This window comes from Odocoileus virginianus, chromosome 9 (assembly GCF_023699985.2).
Source record: "Odocoileus virginianus isolate 20LAN1187 ecotype Illinois chromosome 9, Ovbor_1.2, whole genome shotgun sequence".
Taxonomy (NCBI): domain Eukaryota; kingdom Metazoa; phylum Chordata; class Mammalia; order Artiodactyla; family Cervidae; genus Odocoileus; species Odocoileus virginianus.
Genome location: NC_069682.1, coordinates 33,869,868 through 33,883,337, shown reverse-complemented (window position 1 = coordinate 33,883,337; position 13,470 = coordinate 33,869,868). Strand labels below are relative to the sequence as shown.

The window sequence follows — 13,470 nt, the reverse complement described above, 5'->3', positions numbered from 1 at the left end:
GCAGCTGGCGGCCTGCGAGCTCTTGCGCGCCTCCCACCCCACCCGCAGCGCTCGGCCCGCTAAAACCGAAACCCAGGCCCCGCGGCACCCACCCTCCGGGCTCGCGGCGGACCCCGCCGAGCCGCGCGCGCATCCTGGGCGTCCTGCGCAGAGCCGACCTTGGCCGGCTGCAAGGCCCTGTCGTGACACAAGATGGGGAAGCCTCCGGGGCTGGCCTGACAGGGGGGAGCCCCGACTGCCTGACCCTGCCCCGTGCTCGTGCACCCCGAGCAGGCCTTTCTGCCTCATCCTCAGCCGCGCAACTGCATCGCGGTCCGGAGAGGAAAAAGTCACCCCCACCACCATCCCTGAGGTCCAGGATTCGGAGCACTCAAGGGCACTTTCAGGAGTCCTCCGCTTCCAGCGAGCCTCTTTTGAGCTGTTCTAACGAATCGACCCCCTCCCCCCCCCCTTTAGAAAAACTAGTATCTTAGAATGAGAATGTACGAAACCGGGTGGCGGAGACCTGTCCTCCCAGGAAACTCTGGGCCCCTGACACGCACGCCCGGGTTGGCACCAGCGCGCCCGCGTCTCTCTGTTCCCATCTCTCCGGGCAGCCGGCGGGCAGGGGCCCCGGGAGGGTGAGCTTACCCGGTCCTCCGGTGTCTCAGGCCCAGGTTGTCCTTGAGGGGCGGGCCGTCCGTAATGCCCACCTCGGGGCGAGCGTGGGGACTGTCCAGGACGCCGCCGTAGGGCCGGCCGCCCCGATCCCGCTCCGGAGCCCCGCGGTCCTCAAAAAGCACAGCGCCGCTGAGCTTGTTGAAGACGATCGTGTTCATGGCGCGGGCAGGCAAGGGCGCGCGGCGCGGCCGCAGCGCCTTGGGACCGGGCCGCCAGGAGCTCCGCAGGGCTCGGGTTCTAGGAGATAAAGATGAATCACATTACTCGCTGACAGTGCTCACACTCGGGAGCGTCCCAAGTCCGAAGCTGGCCTTGGCGCGGGGCTCCGGAGCCCAGGGAGCAGCGACGCCGCGGCACCTGAACCCGGGGACTCCCGCCTTCCCCTACCTGGTTACACCGCTCCCGGGTAACCCGGGTCACCACCCCCGAGCACTCCCGGGACTGGTACCCACCCTCCTCTCTGCCCTGGCTTCCCAGCCCGCAAGGAATGTCAGCCAGAAACAGTTTACCCGCCTGACAAAGGAAAGTGATTCCTAAACAAGCCTTACAGAGTTGGCTTTAATCTGGATGATGCACACTCCGGAAAGCGGGGGAGGACAACGCGGGGCCGTGCGTGATTCTTCAATCACAACCGGAGACTAAAGCCTCCCAGAGCTCCCACTCCGGCTCGTCAGGAGGGGTTGAAAGAAAGGGAAAATTGGGGGTACCACGAACGACCGCATCCGCCAGCCCCAGTTAATGAGTCCCAGTGCATAACAGGATTTCAGGGATTTGCTTGTTTGCTAGATCCTGGGTGGTTTGGCTGAAACCTCTGCGTCCTTTTTTTTTTTTTTTTTTTCCCAGCTACAGCTCCTGGGGTGGGGGGCGGGGTGAGGGCAGGGAAAGTTGCAGATTCCACAGATAGAAAGTTAAGTGGCCTCAGGGAGTTAAGCGGCCCTCCCTCGAGGCTCCTGCCACCCCTCCCGCCGCCCCGGATGCGCAGGGTCCGGGCAGGTCAAAGGCGCCCAAGTCCCGGCCCTCCAGAGCTGGTTGTCAGTGCTGTTCTTTTTCGCAGCGCGGGCGCGAGCGGCGAGCTCGGAGTCCTTTCCCTCCCACCCCTTTCTGGGGTCTCGGGGAACCAGTGCAGAAGTTGCAAAAGGTGATAAAAGAGCGGGGGAAAGGCGTCGCGGTCCGCGCTCCACAGAGCTTGCGGGGAAAAGCCCGCAGCTCACCTCCCGGGTCGCGACCGCCGGGAGCCTCTGCCCGCCGCGCGTGAGCCTCGCGGGCCGGTCCGCTTCGCCCGAGAGCAGCCGGGTGGCCGCCCGGAGGCGCGCAGCCGCCGCACCTCCTCGCCTCGCGCCTGGAGAGGAGGGGGGTACAGCTCGCGTGGCTTCCGAGCCGCCCCCGCTTCGCGATCCGCGTCCCCTCACCCCGTCCGGCCCCAGAGAGGCAACCACCCCCAGGCACACACGCCGGGTGCCCACGCTCGCCAACGCCCCCGCCCCGCCCTCGGGCCACCGCAGCAGCGGCCACGCGCGATGTTTAGGGTCGTGACCGCAGCGGTTAACTTCAGCTCCCGGCAGTGTTCGTGGAGAGGTGGAGTCAGACCTCTGCCGGCTGCCCGCTGTACCGCAGGGCCGAGCCCTCCGATTCACACAGGTACGTCTGGGGTTCAGACAGCCTCAGCGAGCAGAGGGGAAAGCGGACATCCGCGCTCGCGGCCCGTGTGCCCCTGTCCGGACGGGCCCTGTTTTTCTTTTACAGTCTCTGTAATTAGGAATTTGCGTCCAGGCTGCTGTTTGGGAAGCACACCCGTTCCCGGCCCGCGTCTGTCCCCACCTCAGCCCTGTCCTCCTGTGTGCGACGGCGTGTTTTCCCTGGCCATTGCCGACCCTCCCCGCTGCCCCAAGCCCGTACGGAGGTCCTCACTACAGATCCCAGCGCGGCAAAGGGCCGAGAGCTGGGTCCCTGACGTCCGGGGGCGTGTGAATTGCAGCTCCTAACCCTCCCCGGGGGCCCCTGCGCGGTCCCCGTCGCCGCCTTTCGGATCCCGCGCTCCCCCACTTACCCAGATTCCCTCCACTGTGGCTTGGGGAGCGCCCTCCCTTCGGATCCGCCCCGCCCAACCCCCGCGAACAATTTTAAGCAAAGGGGGCACAGCCAGGTGGGCTCTCCGACTCCTCGAAGCCCATCCGGCCAGCCTCGGCCGCCACCACCACCACCCTCCACCCCCCTCCTCGGCTCGTCCCCGAAGGACCTCGGAGGGAGGTGGGGGAAGGGCCGGGAGCTCCCAGCGCCGGGCGCAGAGGGAAGAGGCTGCTGGAGAGGGGAGGGAGCCTCCCTTCCCGCGACTCCGCGCGGGGACGGCGCGGCCGGGGCTGTACCTGTCGCGGTGGGGCCCGCGGCCGGCGGCAAAGCGGCTGGCTCTCCCGCGTCGAGGCTAGGCGCGCTCCCATCCCCGCCGCATGTTCTCCGCGCGGGCTCCAGCGCGCTCACCGCCGCCACCGCCAGCGTCGCGGCTTTATTTACCCGGACGGGCGCGCGCGGCCCGGGAACAGGAATAGCGAGGCCTTCTCATGTTTCCTGACTGCCCAGCCCAGCCGGCGAACATCCTGCGGGCGCGGTATACACGTTCCCGGGCCAGCGAGAGGAAGCCACCGTAGGGACCTCTGTTAACCCTCGCCGCCGAGGAGCTGCCGCAGCCGGCGCCGCCGGGGATCCCCCGGCCCGCGATCCCTACCCAGTCGGGCCCGGCTCCCAGATCCCTTGGCCTCGTGGGCAGGGAACAAAAGGGGCGATTTCCTTCTCCCTTCGGGGTGCGATTGGAGAAGATGCAGTAGCTCCCGGCTCAGGCTCTGGAGCTGAGCGGCTGCGATGCGCATCCTGTGCTCTCGCTGGCCCGAGCGCCGGAAATTTCGCCACGCGTGGCTAGGCAGGAGAGGGCCCTGCGACGCGCCCCCTCCCTTTTTTCCCCTCGCTATGAACTGGAGTGAGGTTAGTTAGAGCTCGATTTGTGCCTCTAACGCGTGAGAGCGGATCGCAGAAGATGTTTGCGCCCTTTTCTCGTGTCCTTGGGCTTCTGCGGTCCTGGCTGCCTCCAAGTCAGGCACGCGTCACCTTCCAGGGCCAGCGCTGGAGAGGAGGGAGGCTAGGCGGGGTCAAGGCGGACCCAGGTGCGCAACCCACGGCGACCCAGGTGTGGAAGAGGCGACGAGTGCGGGGCCAGGACCTGCGGGGAGCAAAAGGAATGGAGCTCGGAAGGACCCCGAGCCTGGACACAATGCAAGGAGAGAGAGACTCCTATCAGATTCTCTTACAGGTGAAACTTGCCTTCCCACCATCGCCTCAAATAGAGGAGCGAAAGCTGTAGTTTAGGTACTATGGAAGTTTGAGGCTTCTGGCAACACGTATGGTCCCCACGGCGCGGAGCGCGCCACGCCGCGCGCGTTCTCGCCTCGGGCTCCACTGCGGCAGTGACACCTTTCATCTTTTTTTTTTTTTTTTTTTTAAGAGCGAAAGTAGATTTCCCCCAAGCCTGACAGTTATGAGATCATTTGTTCTTTTCTCCCCTAAAGGTGGCTGGCCAGCCTGGCGCGGTGGCCCTACAAGCCTCTTCCTTGTAATTTGGCTGGAAGTGGTTAAAACGTACACTAAAGCCATTGTTTCCAGCACTGATCACCCCCGAATTTTCCATTATGTTATCCCCTGAAATACGCGACTGTGCCCCGTCCACAGTCTAAAGCAGAGAGGGGCGCTGGTTTAAATTTGTGTGCATCCGGCAGACAAATATTACCATTTGTTCCCGTTTCGCGATGCCCTTGGTTCTCTTTTATCGCACAGTTTGCGGTTGTGGCACTCTCGCATCTTGCCCTGGGCGCTGCACTTGACTTCTGTAGGGTGGGTTCAGTGCAGTCGTGTGTCTACAGACCTCGCGGTGGGGACTTGAAGTCAGGGATACACCATAAAATTTCAGCCATTGACTTGCAGCGAATAAGTCTCACAACAAAAGCAGATCCAGCTTATAATTCATAGGAAGAAGAGGCTGGTTCTCTTCAAAGGACACTGTGACTGATGGTGGTCATCAGCCGTATATAATGGAATTGAATCGGCTGTAACACGCCCCTCTGATATATATTTTGGTCAGCTGTTCTGGATAAGGCACCAGGCATGCATGCAGTTGCCTGCAATTTCACAGTATTCTACTGCTTACCTAACTGTTTCTTGTAGTATTTAGTCTAGTAGAGGACAAGTGAATTTCATTGTTTAATCTTAACTGTATTTACTCAAATGTAAAATGTATTTGGAGGATTTTGACTTTTTGAGGCATTTTTACATGTAAGATCATCATAAATCTGATATACACAGCAAAAAGTCTTTCTGCAAAATGTTTTTGTCATAGTAATAACATACACCTCAGTCTCAAATTAAGTCACTGAAAAATTAATACATGGTAATTCCTTTAGACTGTAGCCTAATAATTAGAATCCATTTTAAAAATGAAAGAACAGTGGAGGATCCATTTTAAAGTGAAATAGTGTGGAGAATCCCTCTCTAATATACAAATGAGTGTGTACTGTGTGTTAGACAAGAATTTTATTTTTGCAAGTGTCATCTTCTATGCAAGAGAGAAATTCCTTCTTTTAATTCACAGTACAGATGCATTTATCATCTTAAATTTCACCTTTTTCTAAAAGGAATTTTACTCAGTTTCTTATGCTATATTCCAATCTCCAGTATATGAAATACTGTTTTATAATCCTCCGAAGTAAAACTTTCAGTTTTAGAAAGAACTATCAGAAGATTTAAGAAAGTGTATGTAGTTTGTGGATATTGGCCACATGTGGGGAAAAAAACCCAAAACTTAGGCCACAAGTCACAAAACTTGAACCCTAATCTTAATTATAATTAATCTGATGTTGGTTTAGCCTGAATTTACTAACATGTAAAATACAGATTTTAGGTTTTCCACAAACTTGCCTTATGCTACTAAGATTTTTTTTTTTTAATGTGCAAGTAACAATTGCTATTGCTAAAACTAGAAAAATGTTAAGTAAGAGCATTTGGCAGAAATCTTCATCCATCCTATTGAACTTTGAGTGTTGTTATAAATGTAAGTAATTTGAAATTTCTAATAAAGAAAAAAATAAGAAGCCTTCATTTTAAGCCTTTTGGTATGTTACCAAGGAACCTGACACTTCAGAACAATTATTGGTTAAAGTTTTTGAAACTAATATTGCTTTTAAACTCTCTTTCAATTATTACTTATAAGCAATGTAATGAATTACAAAGCCAGGGAATAACTGTTGCTCCCCAGCCAAATAGTATAACGTAGTAAATTTATAAACAAATAGCCGGTCCTCCTCACACTTGGCCAGTTTGACTTGTAAAGATACACACTGGAGTGGGTAAGTGAAACTACAGAGCAAGCAGTCAGAACCAGCTGCAGAGACATCCTGAGCAAACTAGGAGGACGGATAGCCCCGAAATATCTCATTTTTGCTTTCTTTATAATGTAACTCTAACTGCATACACAGTACAGAACAAACTCCCTCAGAGAGGGCCTTCTCCATAAATGCACTCTCAAACATCAAAACAGTACAAGTGAAAGTTCCTCTTCAGCCAGCTCCACCCAGTCACATTTATGAGAGGCAACAGCCAAGAGGTGGCCATTCTTTTCAACTTTTTTCCATGTAGTGACATACACAAATATAAGCAAATCATTGTTTTGTTTTATGAAAATGAGACCATACTTTACATATGTGTACACACACACACACACACAATAGTAAACTAAAACTTGCTTCTTCACTCAATGATTTCATCAAGAACTTTTATATCGGGTCCGTATAAATGGAACTCCACCTTTTTAACTGGTATGACATGCACCATAATCTGCTTATGTGTTCTCCTATGAACTTTTCTGTCCTTTCAGTTTTCACTATTATAAACATTAAATACTCTTGTAGGGGACTCTTTCTGCATGTATGTGTTTCTCAAGGAATAACTACACAGAAGTAGAATTGCTTGATTGGGGGAAACAGGATTTAAAAATTTTTATAGGTCTTAGAAATTTCCCCCCAACTTATACCCCCAATCTTCTCCCAACTTACAATTACAATGTTTCCATTTCCTCACATGTTGCATAGCATTCCATATGTTTGCTTTTCATCATGTTTGCCTGTATGATGAGTAAAATAAGGTCTCATTGTTTCAGAGACTTTTCATTAATTTATAAGTCATTTGTATTTCTTTGTTGAAGAAATGTGCTTATATCCTTGTTAGATGCTTATTCATTTATAAAAAGCTTCTTTAAAAAACATTTTTTCCATGAAATATACACTTTATATATTGACAATGTGACTTTAAGAAGACTGCCTTTTACCTAATTTGGTTTTTGCCTTACAGAAGGTTTAAACATGAACACGGGTCAATAGAGGGCTTCCCAGATGGTACTAGTGGTAAAGAACCCGCCCACCAATGCAGGAGACATGAGACATAGGTTCAATCCCTGGGTTGGGAAGATCCCCTGGAGGAGGTCATGGCAACCCACTCCAGTATTCTGGCCTGGAGAATCCCATGGACAGAGGAGGCTGGTGGGCTACAGTCCATAGGGTTGCAAAGAGTCAGATACAACTGTAGCAACGTAGCAAGCAGGCAAAAGTCTATATTTTCTTCTAATACTTCAAAAAATGGTTTTCACTCAGCTCCTTAATCCTTTTGGGATGAATTTGCATGTGTTGTAAGGGAGGAGTCAAATTTGATTTTTTTTTTTCTTCTTCAATTGAATGGTCAATTATTCCTATGGAACTTATGAAAGAGCTTTCCCCCCATCACTTTGAAATAACTTTTCTCGTATATGTGGTGAATTCCTTTCCATGTGTATATTGGTCTAGCAAGGTTTTGAGAGATGTTGTACCCAATAGACTGTAATAAATTTAATCTTCAAATTTTTAAAATCGTCTTGGGCTCCAAAAACTTCCAATATTATTCTGTTTCTAATTTCAGAACATGTCAAGTATTAGAATAGTAATATGTGCTGCCTAGTTATGGTTCTCATTTAGAAGGCTAATTCAGTACTGTTCTAGGATGAAGCTGCTGTTTTTTTTCTGTCTTGGTTCTGCTAAGAAACAAGAGAGTAATTTCAGGCAGCCATATTCTCCAGGATAGAATACAGCTGATTGGAGCTCTTCAAACATACCAAGCAATAACCAACCACCAGCAGTGTAACATTATTTGTAAAAGTGACAAGTCCCTGCCATCCATGATTTGAAAAAAGAAAATTCATCTTTTTTCTTACATAAATACTTATAGAATGTGAATTAATTCCCCCCGCCCAAAACAGCAAGTCAAGAAGAGAACCTTCGATAGGATTGCAAATGAGGCAAGTTCATTTGGACAAAAATGCAAAAATTTTATCACTGCAATTAAAAAAAATTACCTACATATAAGTGCAGAAAATACTTGTAATAAGCAGTCAGCAGAGCTGAGATCTGTGTGAGTTCATGTCTTCTTCCACCTCATAGAGCTTGAGACATGACTGGAAGTAACCCCAAGCCCTAACTGAGGCTTCATCTTTTCTCTTAATTCCAGAATATTTTCTGTCTTTACGGCATGGGTCCTGAGGGGAACCTGGAGAACATTTTGTCCTCAACATGTGCATTGAAATATGAGAATTTCTGGCGGAAGTTCTAGCTTGAAAATCAATTTGCCTTCACATCAAAAAGTGGCCATTTTAATAAATATCGTGAAGACTTTTCATCATAAGCAAGGATGACTCTCCATATTTGGAACCTAAAATGAACTTAAGGCACTCAATAGGTTTTTAAGATTTAATTACAATATGTACTCCATGCCTGTACCGAGTTTTTGGTTCACTCCACCCCATCCTCTAACCACCCTCCCTGCTTTCACTTTCAGCCTCCTTGTTTTCATCTCTGGGTAGAATCTTTCTTAAAAAATTTATTGGATGATTTACACAGTTGATTTACAGGGGCGTGTTAGTTTCTGTTGTACAACAAACTGTGTAGGATATCTGAATAAGTTCATCAAAGGAAAGCTTGGGAACAAAACTGCTATGTGCAACTTCTGCTTACCATGCTGAAAAAGAAATTTTGTTTGCCATTCTTTTTAACTGTTCTTTGTTAAGGAGGGCTGGGGCACGGATGTGGGAGTGGCCTGAATCTGCCAATCGGAAAACAACCTCTAAAACGGGGGAGCCCGCGCTAGATGAAAAGAACCTGGGGCCTCCGGTGGACCACCTGATTTAGAGCTCCCCTGGCCTGGACTCAGCAGACTAAGTCTGTAAAGGGCCAGATAATAAATGCGTTAGGCTTTGCAGGTTATAACTTCTCTGTCCTATTTTGCCATTTGTAGTGCAGAAGTAGCGGTAGATAATACTTGACTGTGAATGAGTTGTGGGTCAGTGTTCCTGTAAAAGTTTACTTAAAGGATACTGAAGATTGAATTGTATAAAGTTTTCATGTGCCACGAAATATGCTACCTTTCTTCTGCCCTCCCCCCCAGCCATTTAAAGATGTGGAAATTACTCTTAGAAACAGACAGCAAACTAGATTGACCCCAGGTGGGCTTCCCTTGTAGCTCAGTTGGTAAAGAATCTGCCTGCAATGCAGGAGACGAGGGTTCGATTCCTGGGTTGGGAAGATCCTCTGGAAAAGGAAATGGCAACCCACTTCAGTATTCTTGCCTGGAGAATCCCATGGGCAGAGGAACCTGGCAGGCTACAGTCCATGGGGCCCTTAAGAGTCAGACACAACTTAGCCGCTGACTAAACCACCACTGTGTCTGTTCCCCTACCCCTCACTCCCCCGACCACCACCTAGGCTACTGAGCTCTGGACTCTACAGGGAGACAATCTTCCTCTTCTTTAAGTTGCTGTCTTTTGAGCATTCTGGCTAAAGGAACTTAGCGGGTACCCTATGTAATGCACTCCTATGCAAAGATGATCTTAGTTACCTTGAGTGACCTTGGAGGAGTGCTTTTTGTGTGACCAGAAGCTGCCACAGACATGAACTGGAATGGAGATGGAGTGACAAACTGCTTTCTTTTCTCTTCTCCTACAAACAGGCTGTGTGTTTAGACAATCAGTCTAATTGCTTGCACAATACTTTTGAAGCTATGTACGTTTTAAATTTTAAGTGTCTTTTAAGGTATTGATATTTGACTTTTGATGCTTGTTTTTTGTAGTCATGGAAAATAGTGATTAATTGATAAGAATGACTATTTCTGGCTTAGCCCTCCCCTACCAAAAAAAGTCCCACAAAATTTGAACTGTTTTTTCATTGTTTTCTTTTTTAATAATCAACAGTCAGTATTTATGGGGCACCTGTATGCAAAATCATGCCAACAATGGCATTAAATTTACTTTAAAAGACATGCTCCTTGCCTATCTTTCAGACCTGTTAAGAAAACACAGGGAGACATACATACCTCATCTAAAAAGTTTGAGTGTCTGATATAAAGATTGCTTGAATCCAGTAATCTGCAAATCATCTGTGGAAACACATAAGGGACCTTGAAGATGATAGAAGGGCCATTTGGTGTGTCTGCTAAAAATTTTGTAACCATATTACAGACAGTCCTTCCCAAAAACATGCAAAAAAAAAAGTTATTTCAGAAATTTGAGCCTGATTGAAAAACAGCATCTTGACCTCTTACATCAGACTTTTTCTAGGTTCATGCCCTAAACCTCTGGGTTTCAGGAGAGAATTTTAGGGCTTCTGTTTGAACAACAGCAACCAGAACAGTAAGAATAAATAAATATACTAAAGTTAGTGCACCATCTTTCTTCCTTCCCATGTCCAGGCCCCTTTGAACCTTCCTCCACTTTTATACTTTTAGGAAAAGTGTTGAAGGGAGAGAGAGGTTGCAGGGGAGAAATTGTAACTCTGGCCCATAAGTCTGGGCCACAGAGCCACAGGAAAGCAGCTGCACCTTGGACTGCATTTGTGGCCCTGAGTAATTCTCTATCTCTTTGTTTTGGTGTTCATTGACCTTCGTGAAGTGGGCTTTGATGTTGTGTTGTTTAGTTGCTAAGTCACGTCCGACTCTTTTGCGACCCCATGCACTGTAGGCTGCCAGGCTCATCTGTCCATGAGATTTCCCAGGCGAGAATACTGGAGTGGGTTGCCATTTCCTTCTCCAGGGGATCGTCTCGATTTAGGGATCAAACTAGCATCTCTTGTATGAACTGGGGGATTCTTTACCACTGAGCCAGCAGGGAACCTCTTTGATGTTGTAGGTTATCACAACACTGCTCAGAGGGAAGCTTGTGCTGTGAGAAAGGGAAAAGGAAAAAGACGTTAGGCCAATTAATTATTCTATTTAAGTGACCTAAAGTCTAGGATCAGGGGAGCCTTACAATAGACAAATAGCCCAGATTTTTTTTCTTGGACCTGCAGTAGCGGTCCGCTCAAAACATATGACCTCATTTTCAATAACTTGGATGAACATGGAGGGTATTATGATAAGTGAAATAGGTCAGACAGAGAAGCGGTCTAAAAAATATGTGCTGTCTAAAAAATTAAACAAAGGAATGAATAACAAATTGGAAATAGATTCATAGATAACACTAAACAGAGAATGAGCTAGTGGTTACCAGTGGGGAGAGAGCAGGTAAAGGGGTGAGACAGGGGAGGGTATTAAAAGAAATACAAATTACTATGTATAAAATAAATAAGATATAAGGATATATTTTACAGCACATGTGTGTGTTAGTCGCTTAGTCGTGTCCGACTCTTTGCGACCCCATGGACAATAGCCCACCAGGCTCATCTGTCCATGGGATTCTCCAGGCAAGAATTCTGGAGTGGGTTGCCATTCCCTTCTCCAGGGGATCTTCCTGACCCAGGGATTGAACCTGGGTCTCCTGCACTGCAGGCAGATGCTTTACCATCTGAGCTACTAGGGAAGCCTGTATAGCACATGGAATATAGCTATTATTTTATAATAACTTTAGATGGAGCATTGTCTATAAAAATATTGAATCATCATGTTGTATACCTGAACCTAATGTAATATTGTAAATCTACTACACTATAATTCTTGAAAAGACGTATGTCCTAATACTACTCCTTCAGACCTTTTAAATGGGGGCATAATTAAGAATATTTTTATTTGCCCTTACTACATGAGATGGTTAGCATCACCGACTCAGTGGACATGAAGTTGAGCAAACTCCGGGAGATAGTGAAGGACAGGGAAACCTGGCATGATGCAGTCCATGGGGTCGCAAAGAGTCGGACACAACTCTCTGCGACTGAACGGGAGTAACACATGCTCCCACACTCTTCTAGGAACCCAATCCATATAATTCTCACAGCCATCCTTTGGGGGAAGTACCCATTAGTATCCACCTTGTAGAAGAGGCATAGACGTGCCCTATGTCCCTAGTTGGTAACTGGCGGAGTCAGGATTTGAGTGGAATCAGGCAGATACTGGAGCTTGTTTGCTGAGTCACCCAGCTCAGACTAACTGCTTCTTTGAAGGTCCATTGGCAGGACAGAGAAGAAGAGCTGTAAACACTTGCTGGATAATTGTAGGCACAGCTAACTGTGTGGTCGCACATCTGGCTCCTCACTGAACAGCACGGCATTGGAGGCCACTGTGTTCTTTTTCCCTTCTGTCCATGGCCTTCTTCCAGGGTGGGGAGAATGTGGACTCTCAGTGTCACCTGGATATGACATCCCACGGCCCAGACATGGTGGTGAAAAGGCTGTAGTTCACGTCAGTCTGCCTGTGTGAGCTCACACTCAAAAGTCAGTGACTTCTGCATCTTCTGCGGGTTCTCTAAATCCAGAGAGGATCATTCCCATTTGGGTATTGAAGTGGTTCAGCAATGAAAAACAGCATGCTTTAGAATTGCCGCAGCAGGCTGGAACGTTGTCTGTTGTAGGAGTGGGCACAGCACGGTTGAAAGTGGCATATCTTGAGTGCGGTTAAAGCCCAGCAGCTTTGATTAAGAAGCTTTGGTTAAGATGACAGTGCTCCTTACACTTCCTAACCCTCAACTTGCTGTTTTGTCTCTGTTATGTTTTGTTTTGTCTTGTTTTCCTTTGTCACGCCTGCCTCTAACATTTGCAGAGCCCACAGCAAGAGTACAAATGAACGCCCACAGACCATATGTCTAAATATTTACAAGTTATAAAATCAGCTAAAACACACTTAAATAAAATATGTTCCCTCCTTCTACCTTGACAAATATACCGTCATGGTAAAAAGTGGAAAACTATGTAAAGTTATGGCTTTTGTTGGGAAAATATCAAAGACAAGTAAGTACAATTGTTATTGCATATGTCTGGGTGTTTTGTTGTTGGGCTGGAAATGTTTAGATGAGTGATAAAATGAAAGAGAAATAATTCATAATTTACTATCTATCCCATTGAGTTGATTTCTTTGTCTGCATTTCAGTAAAAATTGCTGTATTGTTATCATCAGTATTCCATAATTTGTGTCCTGAAGGGTTGCAAATACACTCTAATTCTACTAAAACTGGTCCAAAAATTTGAATATATGTTTATCAAGAATGTGCATAATATGAATATGGAAAATTTTAAAGTTAGATTTATTTAATACTTACTATTTATAATATGCTATTTTTATTCTAAAATACTCAAATTACACATACAAATAGAAAAGAAAAATTATAACTCATGAATATAAGATTTTTTAAAAACTGAAATTTTATTTAATTTTTGGAAAACAAATTTGAACTATTTTAAACAAATACAAGTACTTACTAATGTAGCTGGTTTTCAAGGTAAGGTATTGGTATTCGATTTCATGAATTACTTGTGTGGATTTATATTTACCAGC

General features: G+C 47.5%; 1 protein-coding gene across 5 annotated transcripts in view; it reads right to left on the bottom strand.

Annotated features, from left to right (window-relative positions):
* The window catches only part of MKX (mohawk homeobox), a 69,645-nt gene extending 66,122 nt beyond the window's left edge, over window positions 1–3,523 (bottom strand). For 2 of the 5 annotated variants that reach the window (XM_070472175.1, XM_070472179.1), the window contains exons 1-2: window positions 3,024–3,523; window positions 631–897 (exon numbers count right to left, since the gene is read on the bottom strand). In XM_070472175.1, the coding sequence (XP_070328276.1) occupies window positions 631–818 (188 nt within the window). In that variant the 5' untranslated portion in view covers window positions 819–897; window positions 3,024–3,523. The other 3 variants (XM_070472176.1, XM_070472178.1, XM_070472177.1) reach the window with 3 other exon arrangements.
* Between the last annotated feature and the right edge of the window lie 9,947 nt (window positions 3,524–13,470).